Source organism: Elephas maximus, chromosome 1, assembly GCF_024166365.1.
Source record: "Elephas maximus indicus isolate mEleMax1 chromosome 1, mEleMax1 primary haplotype, whole genome shotgun sequence".
Taxonomy (NCBI): Eukaryota; Metazoa; Chordata; class Mammalia; order Proboscidea; family Elephantidae; genus Elephas; species Elephas maximus.
In genome coordinates this window covers 163,170,568-163,193,961 of record NC_064819.1, presented here as the reverse complement: position 1 = coordinate 163,193,961, position 23,394 = coordinate 163,170,568, and the positions used below count along the sequence as shown (strand labels likewise).

At 39.5% G+C, this 23,394-nt stretch overlaps 1 protein-coding gene across 1 annotated transcript; it reads left to right on the top strand.

Annotated features, from left to right (window-relative positions):
- The first annotated feature begins 2,016 nt into the window (after positions 1–2,016).
- Positions 2,017–2,427, top strand: LOC126070114 (centromere protein S-like). The gene has a single exon (XM_049873961.1). It carries the CDS (start codon positions 2,017–2,019, stop codon positions 2,425–2,427), a length of 411 nt encoding a protein of 136 aa, XP_049729918.1.
- The last annotated feature ends 20,967 nt before the right edge of the window (positions 2,428–23,394 follow it).

The window sequence follows — 23,394 nt, the reverse complement described above, 5'->3', positions numbered from 1 at the left end:
CTCAAAAGATTTCTTGAAATTATAAGATTACCTCCTTCGAGAACTATATTGCAAAGTACGTGTCACGACTTTTTCCTTGCTCATCCTTTCCCACCTCCCTTTAGACTCTCTCACGTATCCATGGTTAGTAAACCAGATGAAGATTTCTAACCCAGAAAAGGTAAAGAGATAGTCTCTCAGATTAAACTCTTCTAGTCCTCAGTTCATTGTTCTTTCTGGTTCTGAGAAAGTAGTTGATAATGATCTCCTGTGGCTGAGAGGAAGCTGATCAACTTGTGTGAGTGCTCAAACTGCCACGTGAGCTTTAGATTTTTCCCTGATATTCATGCAATGTATGAAATATTGTCATGGTCATATGAATGTGGTATACAGGATGAGTGGGAGATCCTCTGCTTGAAGGCCAAATCAGTCTAGATCTGAGGGCATTTCAGCTGCTTCCAGGCAGGACAAGTTTATTTAACTTTAGAGGCTTCTCAAGCAGAGTGAGAATAGTAATACCTACCTTGCAGGTTTATTGCAAGAATTAAGTGAGAAAATTTCAGGAACACAGTAGGCACTCAATAGAGTGTAGAAGTTTTATATTTGATTGTCATGTAAAGCACATAGCATAGCACCTGGAAAATAGTAAGTGATGATAAATATTATTTCCATTCGCCCATATCTTCCTCAGTTTAACCAAAACATTTATTTAAAAACATGAGCGGAGTCTTTAAAGGTATAACTAATATATATTACTTTAGCAAAGAACTTTTAGCTTTCTAAATTGTCTCATATTGAGACAAAGCCCCCACAATGCTATATAAAAATTCTTTCTTTGCTTGGCGTCCTTCCCCACAGTGTTGTATTAAAAATCCTGTTCCCTTTGCTGGGCTTCCTCCTCCACCCCAGCTTTCCATTTGAATCCTGCTTTTGCTTGGAGGTTATATGTAAACCCCATTGCACCCGTGTAGTATGATTAAGAATGTTGCTGACATAACTTGTACCAACTCCCTACTTGTAAACCCCTTAAAAGTAACTTGCCTGCCTGCCCTTGGGGAGCAGTCTTGGCAGCAGCAGCTCTGACCGACTCCTTTTCCTTGTACAATGAAGTAAATGTGCCTTTCCTGTTCTCCCACCTCAGTCTCTTGGTTTTTGGCTGATACGAGTCATGCCAAGAAAAAACCTGTGGTTTCTATAAAAAAATGAGGTAACGATATTGAAGAAAATTATCTTGTTAGGAAATGGTAACTAATTGGTAAAATTAATTATAAAACTTATCAATAAAAGACCAAGAAAGGTGAACAGCATCAGAATAAAAGTCATTAGTTATGATAATAGGAGTAACTAACGTCATTCATATTGTGTGCAACATACGTGTTGTACACATGAACCACAGAAATGCTCAGTGAATATTAATTAATTAAAAATAAGAATATTTGGGTTAAACTTTATTGTGCTGAATTAGGTCTGATGTTTTTACTTTTTCCAGAATAAGTCCTTTTCCTCTTTCCTTGCATGCAACTTCTCTCCCTGTTTTGCACTGTATCATAAAAATACAGTAATTAAGACAGTATGGTGACCATGAAGATGGGAAAATGGATATATAAAACAATGAAACAGAGTCCAGGAATATATATATATATATGTCAATTAATTTTTTACAAAGTTACCAAAGCAATTCAATAGGGGAAAGAATGCCTTTTCAACGTATGGCACTATAACAACTAGAAAAAAGTTTTGACCTCACGCCACGTGTAAAATTTAACTCAAAATTTATCATAGGCCTTAATGTAAAATTTAAAACTATAAAACTTTTAGAAGAAAACATAAGAGAAAAGCTCTACGTCCGTGGAATAGGGAATTTTTTTATAGAGGACACAAAAACTGAAACCTTGAACAAACAACAACAACAAAATGATGTATTGGACTTTATTAGAATTATAAAGTGATCTTCAAAAGACAACATTAAGAAAATGGAAAGGAGTGGAAAATATGACTGGGCCACCCCAGGCTCCACCTTTTTCCGCCAGGGCTGTGATGGAGGACGAGGAGGCTGAGGAGCAACAGAGATTCTCTTACCAACAGAGGCTAAAGGCAGCAGTTCACTGCAGTGTTGGCTGTCTTTGCAAGGAAGTTGCATCGGATTTTGGAGGTGACTTTTTGACAGTGAGAAACTTTGCAAAAGATCTTGAAATGTTTGCCAGACATGCAGAAAGAAGCACAATTAACACCGACGATGTGAAGCTCTTAGCCAGGAGGAGCAACTCACTGCTGAAGTATATCACAGAGAAAAGTGAAGCGATTGCTCAGTTTACCCTAGAACAAATGGCAAAGAAGAAAAAGAAGTTCAAGAATGGAAACAAAGATTCAAGGGAGCCAGCAGAGGCTGGAGTAGTGGAAAGTGAGAACCAGACTCAGCTACTTGGAAAAGAAGTCTTTAGTAGGTAGAGCCACCCAGGAATGCATATTGTCACAAAGGGGATTCTAAGTGGAGATTAGAAAAAAAAGACCAGGAAGCTTTTTGTCCTATGTTCTCTAAGTTATTGACTTCAAAAGATAATTGAAAAGAGAACTGAAAACTCTTAAGCAAGATACACCCATGCCTTACTCAAGCACATAAAAAAGGAATTGTCTTTGAGTGGTATGTTTGAAGTGGTACCTATTGGAATTAATAGGATTGTGTTAACAACTAAACATGGTCAACTTTTTAGAGCAAAAAAAAGAAAATGAAAAGGAAAGACATGAAGTAGGCTTTGCAATACATGTATTTTTAATACATATATCTCATAAAGGACTTGTATCCACATTTTTAAATAATTCTTACAACTCAAAAAGACAACCCAATTAGAAAATGGGCAAAAGATTTAAACTAACATTTCACAAAAGATTTTATACAAATGACCACTAAACACATGAAAAAGTGCTCAACATCAGGGAAATGCAAATTAAAGCCAGGATGAAATGCCATTGATAGAATGGCTAAAATGACAAAGGCTGACAATATAGACATTGGTGAGATTACAGAGCCACTGGATGTTAAAATGGTAAGGCCACTTTGGAGAACTACTTGGCAGTTTCTTATAAAGTTAAACATACCCTTAATACATAAACTAGCAATTTTCTACCAGATATTTACCAAGAGAAATAAAAACATATGTCCATACATAAATGTTCATAATAGCTTATTTATAATAGCCCAAATCTAGAAATAACTTTAAATGTCTATTAATGTGTAATTGGGTAAACAAATTGTGGTACATCCATACAATAGAAAACTACTCATCAATAAAAAGGAAAATATGTAGATGAATCTCAAAAAATTATGCTTAGCTAAAGAAAGATGCTGGATAAAATACAATTGATACTGCATGATTCCATTTATATAGCAGTAAGTGGTTGCCTGGGGCTGGGGCAAAGGAGGAAGAGAATGGTATGAGGGATAATGAGGGAATTTTTTGGAGTCTCAGATATGTTTTAAATTTTAATTGTGGGAGTAATTACTGAGGTATACACCTTTGTCAAAACTCATCAAGCTTTATATTTAAAATACATTGCATGAAAATGATACTTCGATAAAGCTAATTTTCTAAAAAGTAGATATATAAGTGCACATAGTCTCTAGATGGTGCACATGATTAATGTACTCACCTGTTAACTGATAGGTTGGAGGTTCGAGTCCGACAAGAGGTACTTTAACCGCTAAAAACCCTCTGGCGCCCAGTTCAACTCTAACACACATGGGGTTGCCATGAGTCGGAGTTTACCCATGGCAACTGGTATGTAAGTGCATACAACATTGAGCTGTTTTGTTAGACTATCATACTTTGATATCATATCATACTTTGATTAAGAAACTGCACGTGCAATTGCAAATGGCAAAATTTTTTACTCTTGGGAAAAGTCGTGACATGGAGTTTCCACTGCTAAAATCATGATTTAGGGTTTCCATGATTGATTTAGAAGTTTGTTTGTAAATTTTAGCTCTAGTCCTGGCTCTGCAATTTATTTCCCATGGTACCTTTGGCAGGTCAGTTAACTTCACCCAGCTTTATTCCCTCCTCTGTGGAATGTGCAATATTTGCCTGTGCAATATTCCAGGCTTAATAAAAATTTATTTAGCACCTACTCTGATCCAGGCACTGTGCTAGCTGAACTCACTTACCTCATCTCATTCAACCACTGCTCTTAAATGTTCCTCCAGCATTAAAATAACACAGTTTTAGGATTTTGGACTTTCTCATTTTCAAAAAAAAAAAAAAAAAACACCTCTGTTCAAAAATGTTTGTACTATATTACCTACCAATCCTACTAGCAAGAAAGAAGAGAACTTTAAACTTTTAAGTGCAAACCTCATTTAATGTGCCTAGATGAACTAGATGGAGCCCCGGTTTTACAGTGCTTAAGTGCTTGCCTGCTAATCAAAAGGTCGGCAGTTTGAACCTACTAGCCACTCCATGGGAGAATGATCTAGCAGTCTATTTCCGTAAAGATTACAGCCTTGGAAACCCTAAGGGACAGCTCTACTCTGTCTTATAGGATCTCTGTGAGTCAGACTTGATTCAATGCCAGTGGGTTAGTTATGGTTTAGATGACCTTTTACTTTAGTCCCTTTCTGATTCACCCCCATAGTTTGAATGCATAAATTTTTAAGTGTTCAGACAGGATTTCAATAAGACTTAACTGCACTAAACCATAAAATTCTCCCTCTGTCAGAGTTCAGTTCTTGACAAATTCAACTCCAGGGTCTAGGGCAAGAGGAGAAGCCTATTTAGCAAGCCCAGGGCATGAGAGCCTGTTCAGGAAGTGCCTAAGTGATGCCATAGGGAAAAGTAGTAAGCACAAGTCTCGATGGTGCTAGTGAAGAATATTAAATATACTGTGGACTGCCAAAATACAAACAAATCTGTCTTGAAAGAAGTACAGCCAGAATGCTCCTTAGAAGCAAGAATGGTGAGACTTTGTCTCACAAACTTTGGACATGTTATCAGGAGGAACCAGTCCCTGGAGAAGGACATCATGCTTGGTGAAATAGACGGTCAATGAAAAAGAGGTAAACCTTCAATGAGATGGATTGACACAGTGGCTGCAACAATGAGATCAAGCATAACAACGGTCATGAAGGTGGCCCAGGACTTCATTTTTTGTTTTGTTGTACATAGCCTCTCTATGAGTCGGAGCTGATTCGACAGCACCTAACAACAACAACAAGACTCAAAAAACTGAAATTTAGCTAAACTGCCCTCCCCTGGGTGAGATTTCCACCATTGGGAAGTTATAGCAGAACCTTTGGAGAGAGACCTTTTTAAAAGGAAAAATGCTCTACTGGAGATGGTACACATAATATAGTGATTACAATACAGGTGGTGATTATCAGAGGATATAAAGAGATGGTAACTAGGAATCTACGCTTTTGTTACTTCTGGACACTAGATTTATGTCTGATGTTTCTATCTCTTTCAGCCAGTCTTTATTCTCCCAGAGGCCTCAGTCTACGCTATTTGTTTCTTCCTCTCTCTACTAACTTTCTCCCTCAGTTTGCTCTTTTTTTTTTTAACTAATAATACTTTCCATATTATAGTAGCAGTATATACTTGGGTGAAGGGTAAAACAGTACACAATACTGGGGAAGCCATCACCAAGACAAAGTCACAGAAGCTTCACGGACAAATCCAAACTCCCTGAGAGACCACATTACTGGGCTAAGAGCTGGAGACCATGGTCTAGGGGGACATCTAGCTTAATTGGCATAACTTAGTTTATAAAGAAAATGTTCTACATCCCACTGCGGTGAGTAGCATCTGGGGTCTTAAAAGCCTGCGAGCCACCGTTTAAAATATATGTGCTGGTCTCATCCCAGCTGGAGCAAAGGAGAATGAAGAAAATCAAAGATACAAGGGAAAGACACAAAGGGCTAATGAACCACAACTACCACAACCTCCACCCGATTGAGCACAAAACAACCAGACACCAAGAACCAAAAACCAAACCCATTGCCGCTGAGTCAATTCCTACTCATAACGACCCTACAGGACAGAGTAGAACTGCCCCACAGAATTTCCGAGAAGTGCCTGGTGGATTCAAACTGCTGACCTTTTGGTTAGCAGCTGTAGCACTTAACCACTATGCCACTAGTGCCTGGCTATTAGCACTGACTGCTCTGACAGGGATCACAATAGAGGGCCCAGGACAGAATAGGGGAAAAATGTACAACAAAATTCAAATTCACATGCATACACACACACACACACACACACACACACACAAAGACCAGACTTGCTGGTCTGACAGAAAGTGGAGTAACCCCGAGAGTATGGCCCTGAGACACCCTTTTAATTCAAAACTGAAGTCGCTCCTGAGGTTCATCCTTCAGTCAAAGATTAGACAGGTCTATAGGGTCGCTATGAGTCAGAATTGACTGGACGGCTATGGGTTTGGTTTGGTTACAGGCAAACTATAACACACTTGAGGAACATTCTTCTAGTTAAATCATGTATATGAGACTAAATGGGCACAACAACCCAAAAGCAAAGATGAGAAGGCAGGAAGGGACAGGAAAACTGGACGCATGGAAACAGGGAACCCAGGATGGAGAAGGAGAGAATGTTGACACATCGGGGGGTTGGCAATCAATGTCACAAAACAATTTGTACATTGTTTAATGAGAAGCTAATTTGCCCTGTAAATTTCCACCTAAAGTGTAATAAAAAAAAAATACAGAGGAGCAAAAGGAGAACCATACACTCACATGAAAAGCAACCCAACACCCAGATATCATTGTCACCACAGTTGATATTGTGAACATTTCTAGTATATGTACATATATATGTGTGTGTATATACATATATATATACACACATACATACACACACACACAAATAGAAAAAAGGTACAATGAAGTTAACATATAACTAGGGAATAAAATGAACTTAAAAAAACAAACAAAGCAAATCTCTAAAGATTATCCTTATAGACATTGGAAAAGATATTAGATCCATAAAATAATAATGAATGTTGTAAATAAGCTACAATGAGAGGACAAGACCTTTGGGAAATTTAAAATATGATTGGCAAAACAAATAATTTAACACAAGGTTTGGAAGATAAAGTTGAAAAGCATTTCAGAAAGTTGAAACAAAAGACCAATAGATGAAAATATAAGAAGAAACAAGAAACATTCAGAATACCTAAATGCTCCATGAAAGGGAGTTTTAGAAAGAGAATAGAATGGTAGAAAGTGGGAAATTATAAAACTCATTCATTTATTTATTTGTTTATTCAAACATTCCTACTATGTACTTAGCCATATTGTAGAAGTGGAAATGTAGCAATGAAGTAAATAGTCAAAATCTCTGCCCTCGTGGAGTTTACAGTCTAGGGAGGGAGGGCATAAGATAGATCAATCAATTATATTCAGTAAAATGTATCATATTCAGGTAGTGATTCGTGGTATAGGAAAAAATAACACAGGTGAGGGGATTATAATATGGGTGGTGTGGGCAAGGAGGTAGAAAGTTGTAATTTTAAAAAAGCTCATCAGGGAAGTCCTCATTGATAAGGTGGTATTTGAACTGAAGGAGATGAGAAAATGAGACATGCAAGTGTCTGGGGAAAGAGAGTCGTAGGTAGAACAATCAGCAAATACAGAAACCCTGAGTGGGAATGAGCTGGCCTATTCAAGGAACAGCAGTGTGGGTAGAATAAAGTGGGTGAGGAATGGGGTGAGAGACTTAAAAGAGATGAGGGTAATGAGGAGTCAGGTCTTGTAAGGCTTACAGCTTGTTGTACGGACTTTGATATTTAATCTGAATGAGATGAGGAGCCACTGTACAGGTTTGAGTGAAGTGACCTTTTTTCAGTGTTTTAACAGGATTATTCTGGTTGCACTATTTAAAACAGACTGGTAGGGGTTAAGAAGGAGACCAGTTAGAAGACCATGATAATAATCTATGTGAGAAATGATGGTGGCCAGACCACAGTGGTAGTAACAGAGGTGATGAGAAGTGACTCAGTATATGGGCTACCTCATATCTGTATACTTTTTTACTTTCTGGCCTGAACAGCCCCAGTAAGGGTTTTCATTTCCAAAGTCATACAGCCAAATCGTTACTTCTGCTTCCACTGTTATAGCTCACGTTTTGGCACAAACTGATCCAATCTGAAAATGCCTTGTCCCACATCCACCCTGAGAGTCTCTCGTGTCCTTGTTTTGTGATTTCCAGTTGCTTTTGAGGCAGAAGACACTGTAGGATCAGCTTGGTGCCCTCAGATGTGCCCTGGCTCCTCCTGCATGCTCGCATTCTGGATGCTGTTACTGCTGGGTTGGACTCTAATTTTCCCAGTGGCTGCTGGAAGGGCTAGTTGGTACAGCCAGGAAGTACAAGGGAGTTGATGCCCTGTGGGAAAAGTTTTGACCCATAGGAGATGGGAGCCAACAGATAAATTTTTCTGCTTTCTTCCTCTATTGACTCGGTAGAATCAATTAGCTATGCTTATAACAAAGCTGTTGCCAGCTTGATAAAAAATAGCCCCATATCCTTGATCTCTTTCCTTCTCTGCCACACAACCTTCCTCCTCACTCCTGCTTACCCAGATGCCACTTCTTAATAAAATGTTAGCAATTAAGCTGTTGTGTCAGGCTCTATTTCCCATGGAGTGTGAGCTAAGACTGTGGTGAAGATATTGGATGTTTGAGGAAAAAAAGGTTGAAAATTACCGTGTTAGGAGAGTGAGGGAGTGAGTGGTCCTGGGAAATGTAGGATGATGTCCTGGCAGTGTTATGAATTCATTTGAAACCATTAATAATAAATTGAGCAAAACTAGGGAAATAATTTTCTGTATCTCCAACCACATCTAGTTATGTGGTTGTACAAGTAGAGTATGTGGACAGTTAACTCTAATCAGTGCTAAAGAATTTTTGGTGGGTAAAGACAAAAGAATTGAGAGTGTATGCAAGGGAGTGATTATAGTAATTAGCCATAGAATTTGAGCTAAGTAAAGAGCAAAGTGTGGATACAAAAAGGGCAAGGGCCCTGAAAATGTGTTAGGATCAAAGAATTGTAGAGTTGGATGATGGGTTAGAATTGGGAAAATAAGAGGAGTGAGCTAGAAGTTATAATTATAGGAAGTTCTAATTTTTTATAATGACCAGGTCTAGGATATGACAATATGAATCAATAGTTCAAGTGGGGAGAAGGACAAGGTCATTAAGAAAAGGCCAAGGAAATGAGTATCAAAAAAACCATTCCAGCAGATACTGAAAAATGATCAAAATTGTGACTCTGGCAATATTAGAGTGAGTGATAATAACTGAGGAACTAACACGTTCAAACCATTAAACCAATAAAAAAAATAAACCCTTGCTGCCGAGTTGATTCTAACTTGCAGGGACCATATAGGACAGAGTGAACTGCCTCATAGGGTTTCCAAGGCTGTAATCTTTATGTAAGCAGTCTGCTGCATCTTTCTCCCATGGAGCAGCTGGTAGTTTCTATCTGCTAACCTTTTGGTTAGCAGCTGAGTGCTTAACCACCACCAACCCATCAGTAATTGATAAATAATTGCAAAAGGAAGATTTGTGCCAGTAGCGTCTGGAGACTTGAGATTCACAGATGAAGTTTCTTAGTGAGAAGGTAAGAAGTATCTAGAAGTAGCAAGGAGGAGTTTGGAAGACCTAACTCCACTTTTTAGGTCCAGTGATTTGCGGATATGGGAAAGGACATCCACCTTGAAAAAACTTGGGGAAAAGTAGTGTCTTCAGAGGAGAGCCAATTTCACATAGAATCAGAAGGTAAAGAGAATATTGGAAATAAAGGTTGAATGTATAGGGGATTCGATGGAGACTGCCTATGAGTCCTGGAGTATAATGACAAGGTTCCACAAACTAGGCAGAAGAGAGTGATGGAGTGAGAAAAGGAGATGTTCTGAAGAATGCATAGATTAGCATGTGCAAAATTGATGAGACAAATCTGGATGGTGCTGAAGGCTCATTTCTTTCCCCAACATAGCTGATTCTGCAGGACTGAGCCAGAGTGTAGAGGGGCAGTGAACCCTTTGGTGGGTGTTCCCAGGGCCATCTGTGTACAGACCCTGGCCCTCCGAATTAACACACCTTAGTGTTGCTTCTCGACCAGGCGATCCCTTGAAAGATTTCATTAAAAAGACTGGAAATGAAGAAAAGACAAAAATGGCTGTCAGAAGGGACTCTGAAACTTGCTCTTGAATGTAGAATAGCTAGAGCAAAAGGAAGAAATGATGAGCTGAACAGAAGATTTCAAAGGGCGGCTCAAAAAGTCAAAGTAAAGTATAATAATGAAATGTGCAAAGACCTGGAGTTAGAAAACCAAAAGGGAAGAACACGCTTGGCATTTCTCAAGCTGAAAGAACTGAAAAAATTCAAGCCTGAAGTTGCAATACTGAAGGATTCTACAGGGAAAATATTAAACAACACAGGAAGCATCAAAAGAAGTTGGAAGGAATACAGTCAGCATACCAAGAAAGAATTGGTTGATGTTCGAACATTTCAGCAGGTAGCATAGGATCGAGAACCGATGGTACTGAAGGAAGAAGTCCAAGATACACTGAAGGCATTGGTGAAATACAAGGCTTCAGGAATTGACAGAACTACCAGAAATTCAAGCCAGACTCAGAAGAGGATGTGGAATGAAGGATATCATTGCTGATGTCAAATGGATCTTGGCTGAAAGCAGAGAATACCAGAAGGATGTTTGCCTGTGTTTCATTGACTATGCAAAACTATTCCACTGTGTACATCATAACAAATTATGGATAACATTGCGAAGAATGGGAATTTCAGAACACTTAATTGTGCTCATGAGGAACCTGCACATAGACTAAGAGACTGTCGTTTGAACAGAACAAGGGGATACTGTGTGGTTTAAAGTCAGGAAAGATGTGTGTCAGGGTTATATCCTTTCACCATGTTTATTCAATCTGTATGTTGAGCAAATAATTCAAGAAGCTGGACTATATGAAGAAGAATGGGGCATCATGATTGGAGGAAGATTCATTAACAACCTGTGTTAAAAATTCTCACCACTGGACCAATAAGCAACATCTTGATAAATGTAGAAAATATCAGAGTTGTCAAGGATTTCATTTTACTTGGATCTACAATCAACATCTGTGGAAGCAGCAGTCAAGAATTCAAAGGACGCACTGCATTGGGCAAATCTGCTGCAAAAACCTCTTTAAAGTGTTAAAAAGCAAAAATGTCACTTAAGGACCAAGGTGCGCCTGACCCAAGCCATGGTGTTTTCAGTCACCCCATATGCATTCAGAAGCTGGATAACGAATAAGGAAGACTGGAGAAGAATTAATGCTTTTAAGCTATGTGTTGGCGAAGAATATTGAACACTCCCCGGACTGCCAAAAGAACAAACAAATCTGTCTTGGAAGAAGTACACCCAGCATGCTCCTTAGAAGCAAGGAGGGCGAGACTATGTGTCACATACTTTGTACATGTTATCAGCAGTGATCAGTTCCTGGAGAGGGACATCATGCTTGGTAAAGTAGAGGGACAGAGAAAAAGAAGGAGACCCTCAATGAGATGAATTGGCACAGTGATTGCAACGATGGGCTCAAACATAACAACGATTGTGAGGATGGTGCAGGACTGGGCAGTGTTTCGTCTTTGTTGTACATAAAGTACCTAGAGTCATCTGTTGTACATAGAGTAGCTATGTGTTCGAACCCACTCAAAGACACCTGATAACAACAGTGCTACTTCTCAACCTGGAGATCCCTTGCAAGATTTCTTGTTTCTTAGAGAAAACTTTTGAGACCCAGAAAAACAAGGCATTCTTATCAAGTTCTGGCTCTCACAGATTTCACTGTATAATCAGTGGCTCTAGTGGCATGTGTCTATCACTTTTTTCCATGATGAATATAAGGGGCGACCTAGGAATCCTCAGCTTCTTCTGTTGGCCAACAAGGATAAATAGCATAGTAAGATTAGTTCTAATGATATCAAGGCAGAAAGATGTGGGGTAGCTGTGAGTATTTTAGCACGTTCGTGGTTGCGAAGGTGGTGGATTTCACTAGGAGTATACAAAGTTCTGAGATTCCTCATGACTCTTCCTGAAGGAGGCTGGGAAGCTGGGGAAGAGGAATCATTATAAATAAGAAATTTCTTTCCAAAGTTCATAGCACTAGTCTTATGATTCAAATAGTCCTGGTTCAATGGGGGTTGTGTCTAGATACAGTACTGTGGTATCAAAGATAAAGAGAAAAATTTAAAAACTCTGGAAAAGGGGAAAATAGATCACTTGTGGAAGAAAGTCAAATGGGAAAACAATTTATCACAACACTAGAAACTGACAGTCAAAATTTGATGAAAAATAAATGACAACTGAAAATGTAATCATCAGTCAAATTACCTACTTACTGTCAGGGTAGAATAAAGCCATTTAAAAAAACCAGGCCATTTCCTTCCAGCACATCATTTTTTAAGAAGTTAACAGAGACTCAAAAACCAAATCTTTTGCCGTCGAGTTGATTCAGACTCATAGTGACCCTATAGGGCTGAGTAGAACTGCCCCATAGGATTTCCAAGGCTGTAATTTTTATGGAAGCAGACTGCCACAACTTTCTCCAGTGGAGCAGCTGGTGGGTTTGAATCACCACCAACCTTCTGGTTAGCAGCCAAGCACTTTAACCACGGTACCATCAGGGCTCTTTTAATTGAGGATAGGCTCTAATAAAATGTGTAAGAAAACAAAAAAGAGGAAGTTTCAGCATTCAGGAAATACTGGATCCAATTGAGAAAAATGTTGTTGCTGTTGTTAGGTGCCGTCGAATTCGTTCCGACTCATAGCGACCCTATGCACAACAGAATAAAACACTGCCTGGTCCTGCGCCATCCTTACAATCGTTGTTATGCTTGAGTTCATTGTTGCAGCCACTGTGTCAACCCACCTTGTTGAGGGTCTTCCTCTTTTCCATTGACCCTGTACTCTGCCAAGCATGATGTCCTTCTCCAGGGACTGATCCCTCCTGACAGCATGTCCAAAGTACGTAAGACGCAGTCTCGCCATCCTTGCCTCTAAGGAGCATCCTGGCCGCACTTCTTCCAAGACGGATTTGTTCGTTCTTTTTGGCAGTCCACGGTATATTCAATATTCTTCGCCAACACCACAATTCAAAGGCGTCAACTCTCCTGCGATCTTCCTTATTCACCGTCCAGCTTTCACATGCATATGATCCGATTGAAAATACCATGGCTTGGGTCAGGCGCACCTTAGTCTTCAGGGTGATGTCTTTGCTCTTCGACACATTGAAGAGGGCCCTTGCAGAAGATTTGCCCAATGCAATGCATCTTTTGATTTCTTGACTGCTTCTTCCATGGCTGTTCATTATGGATCCAAGTAAAATAAAATCCTTGACAACTTCAATCTTTTCTCTGTTTATCATGGTGTTGCTCATTGGTCCAGTTGTGAGGATTTTTGTTTTCTTTGTGTTGAGGTATAATCCATACTGAAGATTATGGCCTTTGATCTTCATTAGTAAGTGCTTCAAGTCCTCTTCACTTTCAGCAAGCAAGGTTGTGTCATCTGCATAACGCAGGTTGTTAATGAGTCTGCCTCCAATCTTGATGCCCTGTTCTTCTTCATATAGTCCAACTTCTCATATTATTTGTTCAGCATACGGATTAAATGGATTAAAGAATACAACCCTGATGCACACCTTTCCTGACTTTAAACCAATCAGTATCCCCTTGTTCTGTCCAAACAACTGCCTTTTGATCTATGTAAAGGTTCCTCATGAGCACAATTAAGTGTTCTGGAATTCCCATTCTTTGCAGTGTTATCCAGAGTTTGTTATGATCCACACAGTCGAATGCCTTTGCATAGTCAATAAAACACAGGTAAACATCCTTCTGGTATTCTCCGCTTTCAGCCAGGATCCATCTGACATCAGCAATGGTATCCCTGGTTCCACGTCTTCTTCTGAAACTGGCCTGAATTTCTGGCAGTTCCCTGTCAATATACTGCTGCAGCACTTTTTGAATGATCTTCAGCAAAATTTTGCTTGTGTGTGATATTAATGGTATTGTTCTATAATTTCCACATTCGGTTGGATCACCTTTCTTGGGAAGAGACATAAATATGGATCTCTCCCAGCCAGTTGGCCAGGAAGCTGTCTCCCATATTTCTTGGCATAGAAGAGTGCGCACCTTCAGCGCTGCATCTGTTTGTTGAAACATCTCAATTGATATTCCATCAATTCCTGGACCCTTGTTTTTCACCAATGCCTTCAGAGCAGCTTGGACTTCTTCCTTCAGTACCATCGGTTCCTGATCATATGCCACCTCTTGAAATGGTTGAATATCAACTAATTCTTTTTGGTATAATGACTCTGTGTATTCCTTCCATCTTTTTTTGATGCTTCCTGCGTCGTTTAATATTTTCCCCATGGAATCCTTCCCTATTGCAACTCGAGGCTTGAGTTTTTTCTTCAGTTCTTTCAGCTTGAGAAATGCCGAGCGTGTTCTTCCCTTTTGGTTTTCCATCTCCAGCTCTTTGCACATGTCATTATAATACTTTGTCTTCTCGAGAGGCCCTTTCAAATCTTTTGTTCAGTTCTTTTACTTCATCAATTCTTCCTTTTGCTTTAGCTGCTCAACACTCAAGAGCAAGTTTCAGAATCTCCTCTGACATCCATCTTGGTCTTTTCTTTCTTTCCTGTCTTTTCAGTGACCTCTTGCTTTCTTCATGGATGATGTCCTTCCACAGCTCGTCTGGTCTTTGCTCACTAGTGTTCGATGCATCAAATCTATTCTTGAGATGATCTCTAAATTCAGGTGGGATATACTCAAGGTCATATTTTGGCTCTCGTGGACTTGCTCTGATTTTCTTCAGTTTCGGCTTGAACTTGCATATGAGCAATTGATGGTCTGTTCCACAGTCGGCCCCTGGGCTTGTTCTGACTGATGATTTTGAGCTTTTCCATCACCTCTTTCCACAGATGTAGTCTATTTGATTTCAGTGTTCCATCTGGCGAGTCCATGTGTGTAGTCGCCGTTTATGTTGGTGAAAGAAGGTATTTGCAATGAAGAAGTCGTTTGTCTTGCAAAATTCTATCATTCGATCTCCAGCATTGTTTCTATCACCAAGGCCATATTTTCCAACTACTGATCCTTCTTCTTTGTTTCCAAGTTTCACATTCCAATCACCAGTAATTATCAATGCATCTTGATTGCATGTTCGATCAATTTCAGACTGCAGCAGCTGATAAAAACTCCTGTTTCTTCATCTTTGGCCCTAGTGGTTGGTGCGTAAATTTGAATAATAGTCGTATTAACTGGTCTTCCTTGTAGGCGTATGGATATTATCCTATCACTGAGAGCGTTGTACTTCAGAATAGATCTTGAAACGTTCTTTTTGACGATGAATGCAACACCATTCCTCTTCGAGTTGTCATTGCCAGCATAGTAGACTATATGATTGTCCAATTCAAAATGGCCAGTAGTAGTCCATTTCAGCTCACTAATGCCTAGGATATTGATGCTTATGCGTTCCATTTCATTTTTGATGATTTCCAATTTTCCTAGATTCATACTTCGTACATTCCAGGTTCTGATTATTAATGGATGTTTGCAGCTGTTTCTTCTCATTTTGAGTCATGCCACATCAGTGAATGAAGGTCCCGAAAGCTTTACTCCATCCACATCATTAAGGTCGACTCTACTTTGAGGAGGCAGCTCTTCCCCAGTCGTCTTTTAAGTGCCTTCCGACCTGGTGGGCTCATCTTGCAGCACTATATCAGACAATGTTCCACTGCTATTCATACGATTTTCACTGGCTAATGCTTTTCAGAAGTAGACTGCTAGGTTCTTCTTCCTAATCTGTCTTAGTCTGGAAGCTCAGCTGAAACCTGACCTCCATGGGTGACCCTGCTGGTATCTGAATACCAGTGGCATAGTTTCCAGCATCACAGTAACACACAAGCCCCCACAGTATGACAAACTGACAGACACAGATTTGAGGCATTGAACACTAGTGACTGAAGACCAGACGAGTTGTGGAATGACATCAAGGACATCATCCATAAAGAAAGCAAGAGGTCACTGAAAAGAAAGAAAAGACCAAGATGGATGTCAGAGGAGACTCTGAAACTTGCTCTTGAGTGTTGAGCAGCTAAAGCAAAAGGAAGAATTGATGAAGTAAAAGAACTGAACAAAAGATTTGAAAGGGCCTCTCGAGAAGACAAAGTATTATAATGACATGTGCAAAGAGCTGGAGATGGAAAACCAAAAGGGAAGAACACGCTCGGCATTTCTCAAGCTGAAAGAACTGAAGAAAAAACTCAAGCCTCGAGTTGCAATAGGGAAGGATTCCATGGGGAAAATATTAAATGACGCAGGAAGCATCAAAAGAAGATGGAAGGAATACACAGAGTCATTATACCAAAAAGAATTAGTTGATATTCAACCATTTCAAGAGGTGGCATATGATCAGGAACCAATGGTACTGAAGGAAGAAGTCCAAGCTGCTCTGAAGGCATTGGCGAAAAACAAGGCTCCAGGAATTGATGGAATATCAATTGAGATGTTTCAACAAACAGATGCAGCGCTGGAGGTGCTCACTCGTCTATGCCATGAAATATGGAAGACAGCTTCCTGGCCAACTGACTGGAAGAGATCCATATTTTTGCCTATTCCCAAGAAAGGTGATCCAACCGAATGTGGAAATTATAGAACAATATCATTAATATCACACACAAGCAAAATTTTGCTGAAGATCATTCAAAAAGTGCTGCAGCTGTATATCGACAGGGAACTGCCAGAAATGCAGGCTTGTTTCAGAAGAGGACGTGGAACCGGGGATATCGTTGCTGATGTCAGATGGATCCTGGTTGAAAGCAGAGAATACCAGAAGAAGGTTTACCTGTGTTTTATTGACTATGCAAAGGCATTCGACTGTGTGGATCATAACAAACTCTGGATAACATTGCGAAGAACAGGAATTCCAGAACACTTAATTGTGCTCATGAGGAATCTTTACATAGATCAAGAGGCAGTTGTCTGGACAGAACAAGGGGATACTGATTGGTTTAAAGTCAGGAAAGGTGTGCGTCAGGGTTGTATTCTTTCACCATACCTGTTCAATCTGTATGCTGAGCAAATAATCCGAGAAACTGGACTGTATAAGGAAGAACAGGGCATCAGTATTGGAGGCAGACTCATTAACAACCTGCGTTATGCAGATGACACAACCTTGCTTGCTGAAAGTGAAGAGGACTTGAAGCACTTACTAATGAAGATCAAAGACCACAGCCTTCAGTATAGATTATACCTCAACAAAAAGAAAACAAAAATCCTCACAACTGGACCAGTGAGCAACACCATGATAAACAGAGAAAAGATTGAAGTTGTCAAGGATTTCATTTTACTTGGATCCATAATTAACAGCCATGGAAGCAGCAGTCAAGAAATCAAAAGACGCATTGCATTGGGCAAATCTGCTGCAAGGGCCCTCTTTCAAAGTGTTGAAAAGCAAAGATGTCACCCTGAAGACTAAGGTGGGCCTGACCCAAGCCATGGTATTTTCAATCAAATCATATGCATGTGAAAGCTGGACGGTGAATAAGGAAGACTGAAGAAGGGTTGATACCTTTGAATTGTGGTGCTGGCGAAGAATATTGAATATACCATGGACTGCCAAAAAGAACGAACAAATCTGTCTTGGAAGAAGTGCGGCCAGGATGCTCCATAGAGGCAAGGATGGCGAGACTGCGTCTTACATACTTTGGACATGCTGTCAGGAGGGATCAGTCCCTGGAGAAGGACATCATGCTTGGCAGAGTACAGGGCAGTGGAAAAGAGGAAGACCCTAAACAAGGTGGATTGACACAGTGGCTGCAACAATGAGCTCAATCAAGCATAACGATTGTGAGGATAGCACAGGACAGGGCAGTGTTTCATTCTGTTGTGCCTAGAGTTACTATGAGTCGGAACGGACTTGATGGCACCTAACAAAAACAACAATTGACAAAACAAAGAAGCGTTAATTATAGTTACTGGATAGAATGCTTACGTTAAGAGTATAAACGTATAGATAGAACACTATTAGCAAAGTAGAACTGAAGAAACTGCAGAAATGGAGATAAACCAGTAGTAGCACGTCTTATCCTCCAAAGTAGGGAGTAAAGACATACCATACATAAGTTGATGAAACATCTGAATCTTTATATTTAATGAGGGCTTTTTTTTTTTTTTTTTGTGGACAACATGGCGTTGGTTCATATTTTTCCATCCACTCTTGGTGTATTTAACCCATTCACTTTTAAAATGATTCTTGACATAGTTGGATTAACATCTATCATCTTTGTCACTCTTTTCTATGTGTTGTATTTGTTCTTTATTTCATTTTCCACCCCACACCCCCCTTACTTCCTTCTCTGTTTTTAATTTCATGCTATATGATTAGTTTTATCTTCTCTCTGGTGACATTTATACCTCTCTCTCTTTTTTTTTTTTAAGTTGCTCTAGAGTTTAAACTATACATTTTTAAATAATCTAAATTCATCTTCAAATGACAGTATAATGCTTCAGGTATAGTAGAGGTACTTTATAAGTGCTTGATTCTCAATTCTTCCTTCTTATTCATCCATATACATTGCCAAATGTATTGTTACTGTCATTGCCTTAAAAATGTATTTTAGATCAGTTAAAAATTTAAAAAAAAAAAGTTTTTATTTTACCTTCAGGTATTCTTTCTCTGATGTTCCTCCTTTTTCTATGAAGAGCCAAGTTTCTGACCCATATTTTTGTCTTCTGCTCAAAGAATGTCTTTCACCTTTTCTTGCACGACAGGTCTACCTGAAATTATTTCCCTCAGTTTTTGTTAGTCTGAGAACGTCTTTGCCTTTCACTTTTGAAGGAAAATTTCCCTGGATATAGAATTCTAAGTTTTTTAAAAAAAAAAAACACTTTAAATATTTCACTCTTCTCTCTTCTTGCTTCCATGATTTCTGATGAGAAGTCCACTGTAATTTTCATCTTTGTTCTTCTATCAAGAAGACTCCCCCTTCACTGTCTTTCTTCAAAATTTTCTCTTTGCCTTTGCTTTTCTGAAGTTTGATAATGATGCCTAGTTTTTTTTTTTTTTTGTATTTGTGCTGCTTGGTGTTCTCTGATCGCTCCTGATCTTCTGTGGTTTGGTGCCTGGCATTAGTTTTGGGAAAGCTCACTCATTTCTATTTCAAACATTACTTCTGTTCTGCTTTCTCATTCTTCTCATTCTGGAATTCCAATTACACCTATGTCATACTTTTTGATATTGCTCCAATAGTCCTTGATTTTTTTTTTCTTTATTCTTTTTCTCTTTACATTTCAGTTTGGGCATTTTGCATTGCGCTACCTTCAAGTTCACTGATTCTTTCCTCAGCTGTGTCAAGTCTAGTGACGACTATATCAAAGTCACTATTCCTCTCTGTTACTGGTTTTGATTTCTAGGGTTTCCTTTTGATTTTTTCTTAAGAGTGTCCATCTTTCTGCCTACATAACCCATTTGTTGTTGAAATTTGTACAACTTTTCTGTTAGAGTCCTTAACATATTAATCATAGCTATTTTAAATACTGTCTGAATTTTAATATTAGTGTCATATGTGAGTGTGGTTCTGATATTTTCTTTATCTTTTAGATTATTATTTTTGTTTCTTTTATTGACTTTTGGCATGCCTTTAATGTATATGTATACACATACACACACACACACACATATATATGTTGTTGTTAGGTGCCATTGAGTCAGTTCTGACTCATAGTGACCCTATGTACCACAGAATGAAAAACTGCCCAGTCCTGCCCCATCCTTACAATTGTTGTTATGCTTGAGCCCACTGTTGCAGCCACTGTGTCAATCCATCTTCTTGAGAGCCTTCCTCATGATGTCGTTCTCCAGGGGCTGGTTCCTCCCGACAACATGTCCAAATTATGTAAGACACAATCTCACCATCCTTGCTTCCAAGGAGCATGATGGTCGTACTTCTTCTAATACAGATTTGTTCTTTCTTTTGGCAGTCCATGGTGTATTCAATATTCTTCGCCAACACCACTTTTCAAAGGCATCAATTCTTTTTCAGTCTTCCTTATTCATTGTCCAGCTTTCGCATGCATATGATGTGATTGAAAATACTGTGGTTTGGGTCGGCACACCTTAGTCTTCAAGGTGACATCTTTGCTTTTCAGCAGTTTAAACAGGTCCTTTGAGGCAGATTTGCCCAATGCAATGCATCGTTTGATTTTTTTTAATATAATTTTTATTGTGCTTTAAGTGAAAGTTGACAAATCACGTCAGTCTCTCACACAAAAACTTATGTATGCATTGCTACATACCCCCAAATACTCCCCCCCCCCAAAATTTTTTTTTTTTTTAATGAGATAGCCAGCTCCTTCCCTCCACTTTCTCTTTTTGTGTCCATTTTGCCAGCTTCTAACCCCATCTACCTTCTCATCTCCCCTCCGGGCAGTAGATGCCAACATAGTGTCAAGTGTCCACCTGATCCAAGAAGCTTACTCCTCACCAGCATCCCTTTCCAACCCATTGTCCAGTCCAATCCATGTCTGAAGAGTTGGCTTCGGGAATGGTTCCTGGCCTGGGCCAACAGAAGGTCTGGGGGCCATGACCACCGGGGTCTCAGACCATTAAGTATGGTCTTTTTATGAGAATTTGGGGTCTGCATCCCACTCCTCTCCTGCTCCCTCAGGGGTTCTCTGTTGTGTTCCCTGTCAGGGCAGTCATCGGTTGTAGCTTGGCACCATCTTGTTCTTTTGGTCTCAAGATGATGTAGTCTCTGGTTCATGTGGCCCTTTCTGTCTCTTTGGCTCATAATTACCTTGGGTACTTGGTGAACTTCATTTTCCTTTGATCCAGGTGTGTTCAGACTCATTGATGCATCTTAGATGGCTGCTTGCTAGCGTTTAAGACCCCAGATGCCACTCTTCAAAGTGGGATGCAGAATGTTTTCTTAATAGATATTATTATGCCAATTGACTTAGATGTCCCCTGAAACCATGGTCCCCAAACCCCTGCCCCTGCTACACTGGCCTTGAAAGCATTCAGTTTATTCAGGAAACTTCTTCGCTTTTGGTTTAGTCCGGTTGTGCTGATCTCCCCTGTCTTGTGTGTTGTCTTTCCCTTCACCTAAAGTAGTTCTTATCTAATATCTAATTAGTGAATACTCCTCTCCCACCCTTCCTCCCTCCCCACTCATAACCACAAAAGACTGTTTTCTTCTCAGTTTAAACTATTTCTAAAGTTCTTATAATAGCAGTCTTATACACTATTTGTCCCTTTGCAGCTGACTAATTTCATTCAGCATAATGCCTTCCAGGTTCCTTCATGTTATGAAATGTTTCACAGCTTCATCATTGTTCTTTATCCATGCACAGTATTCCATTGTGTGACTATACCATAATTTATTTATCCATTCTTCCATTGATGGGCACCTTGGTTGCTTCCATCTTTTTGCTATTGTAAACAATGCTGCAATAAACATGGGTGTGCATATATCTGTTCCTGTAAAGGCTCTTATTTTTCTAGGATATATTCTAAGGAGTGGGATTGCTGGATCATAAGATAGATCTATTTCTAGCTTTTTAAGAAAGCGCCAAATAGATTTCCAAACTGGTTGTGCCATTTGACATTTCCACCAGCAGTGCAGAAGTGTTCCAATGTCTCCACAGCCTCTCCAACATTTATTATTTTGTGTTTTTTGCATTAAAGCAGGCCTTGTTGGAGTGAGATGAAATCTCATTGTAGTTTTGATTTGCATTTCTCTAATGGCTGATGATCGTGAGCAGTTCCTCACATATCTGTTAGCTACCTGAATGTCTTCTTTAGTGAAGTGTCCGTTCATATCTTTTGCCCATTTTTTAATTGGGTTATTTATCTTTTTGTAGTTGAGTTTTTGCAGTATCATGTAGATTTTAGAGATCAGGCACTGATCGGAAATGTCATAGCTAAAAACTTTTTCCTAGTCTGTAGGTAGTCTTTTTACTCTTTTGGTGAAGTCTTTGGATGAGCATAGGTGTTTGATTTTTAGGCACTCCCACTCATCTAGTTTTTCTTCTGCATTCTTAATAATGTTTTGTATAATGTTTATGCCACGTATTAGGGCTCTTAACGTTGTCCCTATTTTTTCTTCCATGATATTTATCGTTTTAAATCTTATATTTAGGTCTTTGATCCATTTTGAATTAGTTTTTGTGCATGGAGTGAGGTATGGGCCTTGTTTCATTTTTTTGCAGATGGATATCCAGTTATGCCAGCACCATTTGTTAAAAAGGCTGTCTTTTCCTCATTAAAGTGTTTTGGGGCCTTTCTCAAATATCAACTGCTCATATGTGGATGGATCTACGTCAGGATTCTCAATTGTGTTCCATTGGTCTTTGTATCTGTTGTTGTACCAGTCCCAGGCTGTTTTGACTACTGTGGCAGAATAATAGGTTCTAAAATCAGGTAGAGTAAGGCCTCACACTTTGTTCTTCTTTTTCAGTAATGCTTTATTTATCTGGGGCCTCTTTCCCTTCCATATGAAGTTGCTGATTTCTTTCTCCATCTCATTAAAGAATGTCGTTGGAATTTGGATCGAAATTGCATTAAATCTATAGATCTCTTTTGGTAGAATAGACATTTTTATAATGTTAAGTCTTCCTATCCATGAGCAAAGTATGTTTTTCCACTTATGTAGGTCCGTTTTAGTTTCTTGCAGAAGTGTATTGTAGTTTTCTTTGTATAAGAATTTTTTTTTTTTCTTTTTTTTTTTTTTTATAATAACTTTTATTAAGCTTCAAGTGAACGTTTACAAATCCTATCAGTCTGTCACATATAAGTTTACATACATCTCACTCCCTACTCCCACTTACTCTCCCCGTCTTGAGTCAGCCCTTTCAGTCTCTCCTTTCTTGACAATTTTGCCGGCTTCCCTCTCTCTCTATCCTCCCATCCCCCCTCCAGACAAGAGTTGCCAACACAATCTCAAGTGTACACCTGATACAATTAGCTCACTCTTCATCAGCGTCTCTCTCCCACCCGCTGACCAGTCCCTTTCATGTCTGATGAGTTGTCTTCAGGGATGGTTCCTGTCCTGTGTCAACAGAAGGTCTGGAGAGCATGACCGCCGGGATTCCTCCAGTCTCAGTCAGACCATTAAGTTTGGTCTTCTTATGAGAATTTGGGGTCTGCATCCCACTGCTCTCCTGCTCCCTCAGGGGTCCTCTGCTGAGCTCCCTGTCAGGGCAGTCATCGATTGTGGCCGGGCACCAACTAGTTCTTCTGGTCTCAGGATGATGTAGGTCTCTGGTTCATGTGGCCCTTTCTGTCTCTTGGGCTCTTAGTTGTCATGTGGGCTTGGTGTTCTTCATTTTCCTTTGCTCCAGGTGGGTTGAGACCA

Bases quoted from the DNA above. Each gene is read 5' to 3' on its own strand.
- LOC126070114 (XM_049873961.1), top strand. From the start codon at position 2,017: ATGGAGGACGAGGAGGCTGAGGAGCAACAGAGATTCTCTTACCAACAG.